This window comes from Mastigoproctus giganteus, chromosome 5 (genome assembly GCF_048544385.1).
Source record: "Mastigoproctus giganteus isolate SK-2022 chromosome 5, ASM4854438v1, whole genome shotgun sequence".
Lineage (NCBI taxonomy): Eukaryota > Metazoa > Arthropoda > Arachnida > Uropygi > Thelyphonidae > Mastigoproctus > Mastigoproctus giganteus.
The window spans coordinates 150,495,087-150,511,022 of NC_143579.1; the positions used below are offsets into that span (position 1 = coordinate 150,495,087).

Here is a 15,936-nt window from a genome sequence, read left to right on the forward strand (position 1 = left end):
AGAAGTGGTCAACAATAAAAAATACAGGAAGGAAATCCCCGTAGAACTGAAAATGTAAAACTGTGCTTTGTTGCCTTCCAATAATCTGATGTAACTTTGTTTTTCTCATGTGTATCTCTTTTGTAAATGTTTTGTAAACCCCTGGCACCACCATGCCGTGACAGGACTAATTGTATGTATATCATGCTGCAATTAAAGATTCTATTCTATATAGCTTGAAAAGAAAAAAACGGTAACATGAAAATAGAAACTTCCTTTTACAAGTAAAAAGATATAGAAAATGTGACAATTTTTTCACAATTTTTCACAAATTTAACACTAACCCCCATACGGGAAAAGGTTGGACACCACTGGTATAGACCATTCAACGTTTAGTACATCATTTTAATGCTTTAAAATGGCTGCTAACATATATGATACGTATCGTAAAAGCTCAGGAATGCAAGACACACATAACGAGCAAAACGTATAACGAACATCTTGGAATGGAACTCATTTGTAAACCGAGAGTTGCCTGTACTCAGTTCCTGAATGTTTCAGCAACTGAAGAGTGAAGAGCCAAGTTATGAGACATCAGTTGCAGGTAACATTGTGGTCAAATGTTAGTTAGATTAGTGGAAGAGATTTCATAATTAAAAAAAAAAGGAGGGGGGGGAGCAAACTAATTAGGTGACCACCAAGCAACTTTTCATGAGAAAAGTTGGAAAAAAAATTCAATTGCTCTAGTAGGAGAGCTTAGTCGCCTGAAAACAGGATTTCCACAAGTGTAGCAAATTACTATATTACTGTGTGCCTGTACCATCCACTAAAGCGACAACCAGTCACCTCTGTGAATGGCACGGGCCATTCACAGAGGTACACATGCATACATTTACACATTGTTTGAATATGCTACGATCCACACATTGTTTTCACCTGTGTGAAAACACTGGTATACTGCTTGTGTTAAATATGAAACTATTAAACTAACCTGGAATATCATTCTCCTCTGTATGCCCGTCAAACTTTGAATTTTGATCCAAAATTGCCACTTTCTTTGCATCTTCAAAGGCAGCTTTAAATTTCTGAGCATCTGAAACATCAATACTTGATATGTAATACATGTTTATATTTCATTATAGTTACTTAATATACTTCTAAGAAAGCTTTTAAGAAAAAAGTTTAGATGATCCAGGATATAGAATTTCTATTCTAGAACTTTGCAAATTTTCTCGTCTACATCTGTTTCATGAGAGGCTACAATTAGCTAGATGTGCTGCAAGAAACCACACAGCTTGAACTCTTGACACTTTTATAACACTTGTCTTGTTAGTGATGCTGTAAACAAGACTTGTACTCTACACAAGCATAGCTGCAAGATTGAACTTCCACAACAATGAAGATATTACTGTATTAATAGTGTTACAAATAACTGGAGTTCTACCATTTAATTCAGCATCTGGGGCTGCAGTTGAGGTGCAAGTTTAGTCTTCTTTTACTCAGGGAGAGCCAAGATCAATTTAATCAAAAATAACATTACTTTTTATGGTCTGATTTCATAGTTCAACACAGATCTGTGGCGAAATAATCAGCCTTTCTATGCATCCCCAATGCAGTAACATTAAGGCTCTAGAGGGACTTTCTGTCCATTGTGCCTGGTTCTCCGATCTATTGATTCCAAATGCACTCCCCCGCCGTTATTTTATTTTTTTTTAAACAGGAGACCTGCTGGCATACTTATTTTTAATTTTTGATGTTGTTTTCAAGACATTGTCCTCCTCAAATGCATTTCTTTCTGCCATTTTTTGAATGCAGATGAATTTGGCCACTTGATAACTATGGGTTAATTGTTTTTTGATGCCCCTGCTCAGGTTGTGGACAAATTGAATAGGTTTTTTGCATCTACATTCACACACAAAGAATTCTTTAGGGTAGGGGATGCCAGAAGTTTATCAAACTCTAATAAGCAGATAAATGATATAACTGAAAGGAAAGTGGAGGAGAAGAAAAGATGGCAGAGAAGAAAAGTGCATTCATGCAATGAATATAAATTATCAGGTGATACAAGAAGCTTAAGGTAGATATAAATTAGAATGCAATCAAGTCACAAAGCAGGTTAGGCAAGCTAAGGCACATTATGAAAAGTCTCTGACAAAGAAAAACAGCAAAGGCTTCTCTGCTTATATTAACAGTAGAAAGAAGGGGTTGAATCACATTGAGCCACTTGATAACTACAGGTTAATTGTTTTTTGATGCCCCTGCTCAGGTTGTGGACAAATTGAATAGGTTTTTTTGCATCTGCATTCACACACAAAGAATACTTTAGGGTAGGGGATGCCAGAAGTTTATCAAACTCTAATAAGGAGATAAATGATATAACTGAAAGGAAAGTGGAGGAGAAATTGTTGAGGATGAAAAAAAAAATAAAGGCAACTAGGGCAGATGGAATCATTCCAATTATATTAAGGGAGGCAGCAAAGGAGGTAAGCAAACCCTTAGCCACAATTATACACAAATCCTTCGATTCAGGGGAAGTCCCAATGGACCCGATATGTGTGAATATATCCCCAATTAATAAAGGGTTTCAAAAGGTAAATGAGTAATTGCAGACCTGTTAGCTTAATGTCTGTTCCAGGGCTAAAGAAGCTATGCAAAACCATTTGAACAATCATGCAATTATACTACAATCACAGCATGGAATTGTCAAGGAGCACTCTTGTCTAACCAATCTGATAGGTTTCTGTGATGCAGTTGCCAAGGAACTGGAGGCAAAAAATAATATTGACATCATATACTTGGTTTTCAGGAAAGCTTTTGATACTGTTGCATATAAGACTACTGTACAAACTAGAGTAATGTGGCATTAAGGAGAAGTTACTGCTATCAATAAAGGGATGGTTAAGTAGAAAATAGAAAGCAGTTATCAATGGGCACTGCACTTCGTGGAGTACTATTATTAGCAGTTTCAAGGTTTAGTGCTGAGTCCATTGTTGTTTTCAATATTTATCAATGATATTGATGAAGGTATAATGTCAGGCTTAAGTTAAGTTTGCAGATGTTACATACAAAAAGGTTGACAGGCTGGTTAATGACAGTCATCAATGTGAGCTACTGCAGCAAAATCTAGGAAAACTGGGTTGATGGGCTGAGAAATGGTAGTTGAAGTTTTAACACTGACAAATATAAGGTACTGCTCATGGGTAGTAATAACCCAAGAGTACCTTATCAACTGTGTGGCATTACACATAGGGTAGTAGAGAGTGAAAAGGACCTGGGGGTAATTGTGCAGTCAGACAGCACATGGGGTTTTGTTAATCATATACAGAAACTTTGCTAGCAGTGACAAGGCCGACCGGGCTAGCCGAGTGGGTAAAGTACCTGCCCGGCAACCCAAAGGTCGCGGGTTCGATTCCCGCCTCGGGCTTGGATCAAAGTACTGCAAAAACCTTGGGAGGTGCAATATGGCCACAGAAGCCGATGCGCCAACAACTATCAAAAAAAAAAAAAAAAAAAAAAAAAAAAAGCAGTGACAAGGGGGTGATCATCCCTTTGTATAAGGTCATGGTTAGGCCACATCCCGAGTACTTTATACAGGACTGGAGGCCTCACCTCAGGATGTATATCTGCTGGACCAGATGCAGAGAAGGGCAACCAATTTGGTGAAGGGAACAAAAGGGTGTTCTTACCTAGAAAGGCTTCAGTTCTGCAAACTGCAGTGCTACAATGGGGAGATCTGACTGAAGTTGGTTGATTGTTGTTGGATTTTTTTTTTTTTGGCGCAAAAGCAACTTTGACCATATTGTGCCTATCAATGAATATTAGTGACAATGACGTTCCTTAATTTTGGTTTATATCTGGCTAAAATATCCTATTAGTTTTAAATAAGTAAATATATTTTCAATGTTGGAGTTATTGCCTAGGATTTTGATAGTCAGGGAATCCTGAATATTTACAGGGAGATGGAAGGTTGATTGTCGTGCCATTCTGGAGGATTTGCTTTTGTGAGTAAATACAAGTATGTAAGATGTGTATGTCCAATTTGCAGTCTTGTTAGAATGACTTCTTCGTGCCGATTCTTAGGGAAACTAAGTCCATTGCTGAAGTTCGTGTTTTATTTGAAGCAGTTTATTGTTTAGTTCATTTTGCCAGATTTGTGACCACTTAGTGTTGAGAATCTGTTTTATGATAGGTATATAATCAAAATGTGGGACTTTATAAAGCCTTATGTTTGTATTTGTAGGATTTTTTGCTGCTCGATCAGCACTTCCATTGCCATCAATGTCTGCATGTCCTGGAATCAAAAAGAAATTTACTTGCCTACTTTTGCTTTTGAGCATGTATCTGGTGAAGGATGGGTTATGGAGTCTACTTTCGTTGGAGAGCATTATGCTGACATTTGCCAGAGTGCTTTTACCCCACTATTGAAAATAAGTGTCACAGTTAGGTGTGAAAGTGTAACAATGGTGGAATGCTTATGCTATTATCCTCATGTACGTTGTCAAAGCATAGGCCCCATTTTGAAACTATTTCTTTTAGTCGTATTCCAGCTGGTTTATTTACTATGGGTTTATTGCTGTAGAGGATCTCCCACTATGGACTGAAGAGATACTGCCAAGTATGATGATGAGGAAGACTTCAGATTTTAATAGCATAGTTTAATAGCAGCATTTACCTCCGGAGATATAGTGAAGGTTCGTGGGTCTCCGCATATAAGCTTTGTACAGGCGATGGTCTGTATGCCCCTAAGGAAAAGCATAAGGCACTATGATGTATGGAATCAAGCCATTTGATGATATTGGTCTACACAAGCTATACACAGGGGCTCCATAGTCTAGTCTTGATGTGATTATAGCACGGTATAGGTGAAGTAGTGTGAACCGATCAGCTCCCCACTTCATTGCAGAAAGAACTCTGACAATATTTAATTTTTTTTTTGACAGGTTATTCGGAGGTATATGTTCCAAAAAGTTTTTTTATCGAGAATCAGGCCAAGGAAATGAATACTATTTGCTAGAGGTATCAGCTGGTTTTCTAGTCTTATTTCTGGATCTGGGTGCATTTTTCACTTTCTACAGAAATGTATGGCCATTGTTTTTTGTTGTGATATTCATGTATCAATTTTTTTAGTCCACAATTCTATTGTTTAAACTGTGGTTTGATCATTGCAAGAGATGATCTATTTTTACCGAAGCCATACTGATTTGTGTTTAGTAAGTTACACGTTTCCAAGAACTGGGTTAGTTGGTTGTCACCATTTTCTCCAGGGTTTCCCCACTTGTTAGAGCTATTGGTCAATAATTTGTGGGGATTGTATGATCTTTGCCAGGTTTAGGGAAGGCAATTACAAGGGAGTTACGCCAGGCGTTTGGATAATAGTTTTCCATATAAATTCTATTATATAGTACAAGTAATGTCTTTTAGTAATGTAGATTTTTGACTAAGTTGTTGGATTATTTCATAGTGAATCCCACTGAGTTCTGTTGCACTCTTCATCGACTTAGCCAGAGCCTTTTGCAATTCTTCTACGTTGAAAGGCCAATTATATGGGAGTTGTTGGCTGGGTATTAAAGTTTAGTTTGTGTTTTTCAACTACAGTTTTTGTTTTCTAAAAGGATGGGATATATGCTGATATATTTGCAAAAGTAACTGCAAGTATGTTTGCTATTTCCTTTGAGTTACTGGCTCCTGTCCATTCCAGTTTATTAGTAGAATTGGAACAAAGAAATTTCCCATTAAGTTTTCTGATTTTGTTCCATATAACATGGGTATCTGTATTTTTGTTCATTATGGAGGGAAAACGCATCCATGATTCCTTTCTATGCCTACACTGAATATATCTGGCTCTAGATTTTTTAAAATTTGAGATTTATGGAGGTGGGATACTTTCGGAAGAGATTCCAAGCGGTATTCTTTTCTCTCTTGGCTATACTGCATTCTTCATTCCACGATGCTGTGGCATGTGTTATGGCATTGTCTATAGGCTGAGTGGTGATTATTTGTTTATCTATTGCCACAAGTGCCCTGTATTTTGTCCAGTCAGCTTTATGGAATCTCCATTTTTTTTGGCCATCGTGTAACATCATTTGTTAATATTTTTCAGACCACAGGGAGATGGTCACTATTAAGAGGATTATTCAAGATTGTCTATAAGTGGATACAGGACGGGTGAGCATATGGAGATATCAATTGAAGAGGCTATTCCAGTGTGCAAATGGATATGTCTCAACTCCAGTGTTAAGGAGCGAGAGATTTTGCTCTTCCAATAGTTTTTCAATCAATTTACCATGTTTGTTTTGTCAGCGAGATCACCACAGGGGATTTTGTCCATTTAAATCTCTCATGATACAGGGGGGGGGGGGGAGAGAAGCTGGGTTACTAATGCTTCTGGATAAGCATATGCATACTCTTGATTTGGGGGAAGGTAGAGTGAGACCAGTGAGAATGTAAACTGGATTGAGACTCTTACTGCAACTGCTTCCAAAGATGTTTGTAGTTGGAGGCGTTTACACGGAATTCTGGAGTCAATTAAAATAGCCACTCCACCATGAGCTCCATTGGAAGGAAATCTGTCTTCTCTATAGGTTCCGTAACAGTTCATTGCTATGTTTACATGCAGAGTTAGGTTAGTTTCTCGAAGGCAGACACCTGGATGATATTTATCGATTAAGTCACGACTGTCATTGATGTTACTGTGGAAACCTCAACAATTCCACTATATTACTGCGTGCATTATATTGGCTTTGTATCTGTCTTTTTGCGAATGGTGGTCTGCTTAGATCATTCAGGCCCTTTCTCTTTTCTGGGGAAAAATGGACGAACATCCATCTCTAAGATCGGTTTCTCTGAGAATTCTTTTCCCACGTGTATCCAAATGATCATAGACGGAGAGTTTGTCTTCTGTCTTTAATATTTGTGGTTGGCTGCGACGTGGAATATGCGTTTGGCAGAACTGTAACTGGTGTGTTGATGACTTGACTGGAAGTTGGCATTGAGAATGACTTTACTAATGAACTAAGGTTGAGCAGGCCCAATCAACTATAGAGATATTGGGAGGAACTGTAACATTAGTTTAAACCGCAGTGATAGTGGTGGTAACAGCACTTATCTGTTTATGCTGTTGGACAGTTGCTGCATACGAGCGAGTTATACTGTAATTGATGATATTTGTTTCTTTGGTTCAAGTAACTTTATGTTCAATTTTGTACTTCTTCCTTCCTTGCTCTGTACAAGTACTTTTGAAAAGTCGTCATGAAATAAATAGATTACTTAATTACAGGAACGTAAAAGAACTGTAAATCGCTTTTTGGAAATCGTTCGGTCACAATCGCTTGGCACCCGGGGCCCTGATTGAAGTGTTTAAGGCCTTTCAATGGATTGAGTAAGCTGAATGTTAAGGCATTCTTCCACTTGGTTAGACTACACACATGATGGGTCATAAATTCAAGCTGAGTAAGGATGGTTGCAGGATAGATGTGCAGAAGTTTGCCTTCAGCCAGTGGGTGGTTGATTGTTGGAACAAGCTTCCACTTGTTCTTGTGGAAGTGGAAGGGTTGAATAAATTAAAGGGAGAACGAGATATATTCTTGGAGATCATAGACGGATGAACTGTTATTTCATTTTTCTTTTTTGCTGATGTGATGCTGCATAAGCTTGCTTTCTTGCATCATTTACCATTACTACTATACTACTATTTTGGAAATTGTGCGATTTTCCTGTTCTGTGTATTTTGGAAGCTATTGCAATTCAAAACCTGAAACTGTTGCTAATTGACAAGGGATATATGAATCCCCTCACGCCTGTTTCCTCACCTATCTCAAAGAACCCCTCTAGTATTTTTGCAGTAGACAGTTCATGCTGTACTAGTCACAGTAACTGCAATTTTTTTACATGGGAGTTTTCCACCACTAATACCTATGAAAATCAATTGGGAATATTCGAACCCCAATTCTCACTACATGCACTTTCACAACTGCCACACAGATCTCCTGAATTTTTGTATGCTCAAGATGGAGTGTCTATGCATTCCATCTTGAGCAGTGCCCTTAACTCCACTCTGAGGCAATGTGCACAGACATTTTAGGTGTCACTGAAATTGTTTCAGTGAGACTAATAAGTCAATCCCACTCCTCATATGTTACTGCTAAGTGTGAAATTACCAGTTGGTGATTTACCAAGTTGAACTTTTATGAAATTCGATTAAAAAAAAAAAACTTCTTAGCATTAGCAGATGCATATGATGCAAGAAAGCAAGCTTATATAGCATTAGCCAAAAAAAAAAAAAAAAATTCCCACCATACCCATTATCTCTTGATATTTCTGAGTTTCCTCCTTTAAGATATAAAGATCAATAACTAAGACCTGAATTAACTCACATCACACTGACAAAGACAATCGCCAATGCTTAACACAAGACAGCTGCTCTACATCCAGAATGAAAACGTACTATATTCCCAATGTGTAAAAGCTTACAAGGTTTTTTCCCTTGGTTTTGGTTTTTTTTTTAGGAGCATTAGCAACTAAGGCCATATTGCTCCGGTGCGGTGGTCATTCCCTGACCTTTCCGCATACTCCATATTTGGTGGTGACGGGCTCGAACCCCGGTCTAATCAAGAAGCGTGTGCTACGCACTGCTGCTCCTTCCCACCTGGCTACGGAGGCGCCTGTTTTTTCCCTTAAACTAAATAAAGAGGTTGAAGACTATCTCTCATTGACGAATACAACAGAATAATCAAATTTGCCATTAATTTTATTCTAAGTTGACAAATAGATTCAATAACAATGCTGTTAATAACAGAAAAAGATATAAATGCAAATTGAAGAATTAACAAGCAAAATTGCGTTTCTAATAACTACTGCAAAAAAAGAATGAACTAACCTTTGCTCAGGCAATTAAGTCAGGACCAGTTTTCTTATCTTTGTTGATGATAAAACAGTTACACAGATAGTCATACCATGTAACTCTCAAAAGCCTATTCCTTTTTCGAGTTAAAGGAAGTGGTGAAACCACTTTAATTTTGCCCATACACTTGGAAAATTCTGGTCATAAGGGGACAAGAGAACCATTTCTAATAGTTAGGATAGACTCAAATTATCAGAGAATGCAGTTGTACTAAAATCTTCTAACAATTCTGAATCAGACAACCCAGACATGAAAGAAATGGCTAATAGGTTAAATGAAATTTAAGATTAAAGTGAAATCACACTTAATGTCATGAAACCAAGGTGTAATTGTGGAAACTAATTTACCAGAAAAGTAGTAAATACAGGAAACTGCCTTTAGATTTCAGACCTTGAATAAAACAAAAAAGTTCTATAAATTGCATTGTAAGTTTTATTCCATAAATTATTGATTGACATGAAAAGGCTGACATCAGGTAGAGCTCCCATAAATTTAAAAGATTCATAGTAGTAATAACATTTTTCCAGTGGCTGTTTCTGGGCACAACATGCAATATCATACCCACAAATCAACACTTGCAGACAATGTACTATGGGATGACATTTCTTTGCAGACTGTCCTAATAAAAATTACCCTTCAAAGTGAAGTACAGCAATTGTAAAAGGAGGGGGGAAAAATTCAACGCTCCATTAGGAACAGTTCTTGTAATGAATATGAAAGAGCTCTTCAAAGAGTAAGACTGAGGAAAAATAATGAACACCATACCACAACTGACATTCATATCAATTTAAGAAATTCCACTACCCATACAGGATGTACACAGTACTGCCATAAATAGTGTCACATGCGTTACTGCAGGTAGCCACAAAATAAAAAAAAGTACACCCTTGCTATGGGCATACACCTTGTCATTTTGACGATTATAACTCTTCAATAGTAAAAGACACAGGAACTCAAAACTCTGTGGGTTTATTCTTGAACACCCAACAAATGAAGCAGCACAACACTCATTCAAAATGCCCTCCCCCGGTTTTTTTTTTTTTTTTTTTTTTACACAAGACTTCAAACATTCCGGCCATCCATCAATAGAAGTACGCACACGTCCAGCAGGAAACTGGTCACAGCATGCTCCAGTGATCTCTTCAGGTTCTCCAATGTGGCATGCCTTTTACCACAGACCATCCCTTCAAAAATAGCCCACAAATGGTAATCAAGTGGATTAAGATCTGGGCTGGCAGGAGGCCATTCGTCATGCTTGATGAACTCAGGCACATTCTCTGTCAGCCATGTTTGGGTGATCTTTGCCTTGTGGACAGGTGCTAAGTCCTGGCCACTGAAGAGAGTCTGAGGGGTCTCACATGCGGCTCTAAAATATCATTCAGGTACACCCTTGCACTGGTTTTAATGGCATGAACACTAAAATGGATCTTTGTTATACCTTCATAGGAGTTCCCCACCAAATCATTACAGATGCTGGATGATGACCCCTTTTAACAGCCTGACATGCCTCTGCAGAGCCATGGGCAACCTTGTCATTTTGATGGTTGTAACTCTCCTCAATAGTAAAAATCTTTTCATCTGTGAAGAGTATCTGTCAATGCTTACCATTTGCATACACATGCTGCAGTGCCTCTGATCTTTGTTGCCTCTATTCCATTAGAGCTGGAGTTAAGAACTGTTCTGTTCTCCTGGTAGGCACCCATCCCTACATCACTTTTGATTATGCGTGACATCGATCTTAGTGATATTCCCATTTCTCTGGACATGATTTTCTGTTTTTGTAGGGGATTCCTACGAATTCTGTTCTCCATCGCCTTGATAGCTGCAGGGGTCTTCATGGTTCTGGGGCAGCCAGACTGGGACCTGTCATCAATTCTCTGCTGTTCATTCTACCTATCAATTTCCCTGTAGACAAATCTTCAGCTTACTCCAAGTGGTTTCAGAAGTTTGAAAATTTTAGGTGCATCATGTCCTGCCTTATGAAGACCTATGACAGTAGTCCTGTTTTCTTTATCTCCCCATTCCATTTTCACTGGCTTCTTTTACTAGTTGATGATACCTGTTAAAGAAAACCATACATCAAAACTACAGATGAGGCAAAACTCATAGCTCTGTAATATCATTTTCTATTTTTACGGGAGTATTACTTTTGTGACAGTATTTATGGTGCTGTAATAAAAATCAATCAAATAAATGCATACACGTAAAGAAGTGTTACTGATGAGATAACCACACAAGAAATGTGTGTTTCTAACTGTGCTCTAGGGCATTCTCCTAAACTGACATATCACTTCACGAACTCCCAAGTCATTCAAGTAAACTGGAACTTAAACAAATTCCCATATTAGCATTCTACACAATGAATATATTGTTAGTTATCAACGGTACATTAGCTTATATGAAAAGTTTGCTACTAGTATATTGGTCACTATATCTATCCATCTCATTTTACTTGCTGTCACTATACTACCCTTTCTCCTCTGATTTTATACAGCACAAAGTGCAAATATTGTTTTCACTACAGACTAATGCCAAATCCCCAATTATGATATAGCAACACTATTGATGCAAGAGGATGAACATTGGAAGATTTCATTATTATGCTGGCAAAACATTATCAATAAGCCAGGCTTCCTAGTAGCACTACTGAAGAGTCCAATATAGACCTTATGCTAACAACTAGAAAAATGTCAAAGATTTCTCAAGTGATAAGATTGTCCAAATCTACCCAAATTGGACTAATAGTGATGCTATAATGTTCAATATCGGTATTACAACACCAAGCAACTAATATTTCTGCAATGCAAGAAGTAACAAAATATTCGATTAAAAGTATAAAAAATTTGAAACAACCAACGAGGAAGATTTTTCTTGAGAGATCGAGTTAGTACTCATTATAAACCTTAGACCAGTGGTTTTCAACCAGAGTGCTGCAGCACCCTAGGATGCCACGATAACATTCCAGGAGTGCGACGTAATTTGGGTTTAAGTAGTAAACTTATTATTTTTAAAAATTTATATATTTATTTCATTATAAAAAGGTGTACGGTATCTTTTTAATTTTGTGGTGATCTATAATTGATGTTTATTTAGTACTTTTATATAAAGAATAAAATTATATATATATATATATATATATATATATATAAAATTTGTATTATCAATTTAATTGTTTATAGTTATAGTACTGTAATAACTATCATATAACATATTTTTTAATATTAGATATAGCAGTGGTAAAAGAAGCATGTGATGCAAGAAAGCAAGTGTATAAGCTTAAGTAGCATCGCCCAAAAAAAAAAAAAAAAAAAAAAACCCAATTTCACACATCCTCTAAAAGTTTGTCCAGTTCCACCTTGAATTTATTTAAGCAATCAACTTCCACTACGACAGTTGGAAATGTCTCAGCAATTAATACCTGCCATCTAAAGTCAAATTTCCACACATTTATTCTACAACTGTCTTTCCTTAATTTGAATTCATGCCCCCCCCCCCCAAGGTTCATAATCTGAGCAAGCAGAAGAATCCCATCATAATTCAGCATGCTCAACCCATTATACACCTCAACCAGATCACCTCACAAGTGCCTAGTCTCCAGATGCTGCAATTTGCAGAACTTAAGCCTCTCTTGGTAAGAAGACCCTCTTCGTTCCCCTAACCAATCTTGTTTCCCTTCTCTGTACACGCTCAAGCAACTCTACGCCCTTCCTAAAATGAAGCCTTCAGACCTGTACGCAGTACTCAAGGCATGGCCTAACCTAATACAAAGGGATAATCACCTCCTTTTCCCTACTAGCAAAATTCCTGTATATCATTGACAATATCCTATGACCTGCTCTGGCAGCCTTGTCTGCATTGTTCAGAAAACTTCACATCTGACTGCTCAATTACTCCCAGATCTTTTTCATTTTCTAGCACCCTAAGTGTAGTACCACAGTTGGTATGTTTCTCTGGGGTTATTTCTACCCATATGCAGTACTTTGCATTTGCCAACGTTAAAACTTCAGTTACCACTTCTGAGCCCATCTACCTAATTTTTCTGTCTAGAACCTGTTGCAATAGCACACTGCCATTACTGTTATTAACAACTATGCCAACCTTTGTCTCATCTGAAAAAAAAAGTTCGACATTAAGCCTGACATACCTTCATCAATGTTATTGATAAATATACCAAACAATGGGCCCAACACCGAATCCTGGGGGGACTCCACTAATAACATTAGTCGACAAAGAGCAGCATCCACTGATTACCACTCTGTCATCTCCCACTCAACCACCCTTTTATCCATTGTAGCAACTTACCCTTAATACCATTCGCTCCAATTCATACAGTAGTCATCCATGTGCAACAGTGTCAAAAGCTTTCTAGAAATCCAAGTATATGAAATCAACATTATTTTTTGTATCCAGTTCCTTTGTAACCACATCATAGTATCCAATCAAATTTGTCAGACAAGACTTTCCCTTAACAAATCCAAGCTATCTATGAATTATTACTGCACTCTTGTCTAGATGATCCTGCAATGCATCTTTAACCAGTGACCTCATCATTTTTTTCCTGGAATGGAAGAAAATTAACTGGTCTGTAATTACTTTTGTCACCCTTAGTTCTCCCTTTGTGAATTGGGGATACATTTGCACATTTCCAGTCTGCAGGGACTTCCCCCGAGTCCAAAGACACTCATAATTACGGCTAACAGTTTGCTTACTTCCTTTGCTGCCTCCTTTAACATAACTGGATAAATCCCATCCACCTCAGGTGACTTTCTTATGTTTAACTTCAACAATTTCTCCTCCACTTTGCTCTCAGTTATTACAAAATCATTAAGCACCCTGTTACAGTTTGATAAACTGTCCGGCATTTTCTTCCCTTAACAACTCCTCTTGTGTGAATGTAGATGAAAATACTTTTTTTTTTTTTTTTTTTTTGATTTGGTAGTTGTTGGCGCATCGGCTTCTGTGGCCATATTGCACCTCCCAAGGTTTTTGCAGTACTTTGATCCAAGCCCGAGGCGGGAATCGAACCCGCGACCTTTGGGTTGCCGGGCAGGTACTTTACCCACTCGGCTAGCCCGGTCGGCATGAAAATACTCATTCAGGTTATCAGCTATCTGAGCAGGATCATCAACGAGTTGAACCATCAATATCAAGTGGACCAATATGAATCGTCCCCTTCGAAAGCCTTAGACTATGTAAGTTTTGTTAATGCTACTTGTATTTAATCATTATTATTATTTCTTTGTTTTTGAATTTTTCTAGCAGGGATAAGGAGGTGATTATCCCCTTGTATAAGGCAATGGTCAGGCCACACTCTGTGTACTGCAGATCTGGAAGACTCATTTTAGGAAGTATGTGGAGCTACTGGAAAGGGTACAGAGAAGGGCAATGAGAATGGTGAGGAGAACAAAGCTTTGCTCTTACCAAGAACGACTTAAGATCTACAAATTGAAGTGTCCGGAAACTGGACACCTGCAAGGTGATCCGATTGGCTATATAAGGCATTGAATTGTTTGAGCAAGATCAATGTGATGGGATTCTTCCTCTTGCTCAGATTGCACAGCTGAGGGGGTATAACAAGTACAGTCCAGGCTGAAAAAAATTCTACCCCTTGAGCCTTGCACAATCCCTCCAGGGCCGAATTGATCGACAAGGCTCTATATGATGAGAGCCTTGTCGATCAATTCGGCCCTGGAGGGATTGTGCAAGGCTCAAGGGGTAGAATTTTTTTCAGCCTGGACTGTACTTGTAAAGAGGAGAGATTGCTTCTACAGGGATGGGATACACTTAAATAGAAAGGGTGCAAGAATTTTTGCTGATGCCGTCGAGGCAGTGTTAGGTGGGTCGGAAAACTGCTAGTTGGGGGGGGGGATACAAGGACTAATAGATTAACAGTAGCCACTGGCAGAGGTGGAAGTGATTCTTGCACTGCTTCTATTGAAATGAGCAGAAGCCTTGAAAACATGATGCAGGATATTTCAGAGACTGCTGGTAGTCATTGCGGTACAAGTAAACACATGGGTTGTGTTAGGGTAGCTAAGAATAGAAACAGGTGCATGTATACCTGCGTGTACACCAATGCTAGGAGTTTGGTAAATAAATTTGATGAATTTGAGGTATTGCTCAAAGCATCAAAGGCAGATATTGTTGGGATATCAGAGACGTGGTGTCACACAGATATAAGTAATGCAGAACGAACTGGAATTTGGGGAATACAATGTGTATAGAAAGGATAGACAGGACAGGAGGGGAGGAGGGGTTATGCTATTAATTAAGAAACACAAAGTCCAAGGAAGTGAAGCCAGTCGACATCGATGGACAGGGCAGTGTCGAGTCAGTCTGGTGTGATATAAGCATTGGGAGATCAAAATTGAGAGTAGGAATGTGCTATAGGCCTAATGACTCTGATGATAAGATATTGTACAGGGAAATAGAGTGGGCCAGTAAATCAGAGAGTCTTATAATGGGGGATTTTAATTTCCCAGATATTGACTGGAATTTGTGGATTGGTCACTCGCACACTAGCAAGGCTTTTGTGGATTTATTGGATGATTGTTTTCTACATCAGCATGTTCGGAAGGCAACTAGAGGGAGTAATACTCTTGATTTGATTATCAGTAGTGATTCTTCATGCATTAAGAATCTGCAGATAAATGAACCACTAGGTGGCAGTGATCACAGTGTGTTGAAGTGGGATTTACTCAAGGAAGTAACTACCATCAGAGGTAAAGGGAAGGGTTTTTGTTTTCGTAAAGGCGACTATGATGGTCTGAGACAGTATTTAAATTCTATACAGTGGGACCAACTGATGATGTTACCAACAGCAAACTCAAAATGGGAAGCATTCAAGGAACTAATCTTGGAGGCTACCAGGCTTTACATACCAACTAAGAAATATTGTTCAAGGTTTAGGCCTAAATGGTTGTCAGATGAATTAATGAGACATGTGGCAGAGAAGAAAAATGCATGGGATACATACAAATTAATGGGTGACATGGAAGCCTATGATAGATATAAGTTGGTCTGTAACCAAGTCACAAAGGAGATTAGGCAGGCAAAGG

General features: G+C 38.2%; 1 protein-coding gene across 1 annotated transcript in view; it reads right to left on the reverse strand.

Annotated features, from left to right (window-relative positions):
• Positions 1 to 15,936, reverse strand: part of LOC150085766 (ran-specific GTPase-activating protein-like) — a 130,125-nt gene that overhangs the window by 25,825 nt on the left and 88,364 nt on the right. The window contains exon 5 of the mRNA XM_090373471.1: positions 971 to 1,072. Within this exon, the coding sequence (XP_090229597.1) occupies positions 971 to 1,072 (102 nt within the window). The remainder of the gene's footprint in view (positions 1 to 970; positions 1,073 to 15,936) is intronic.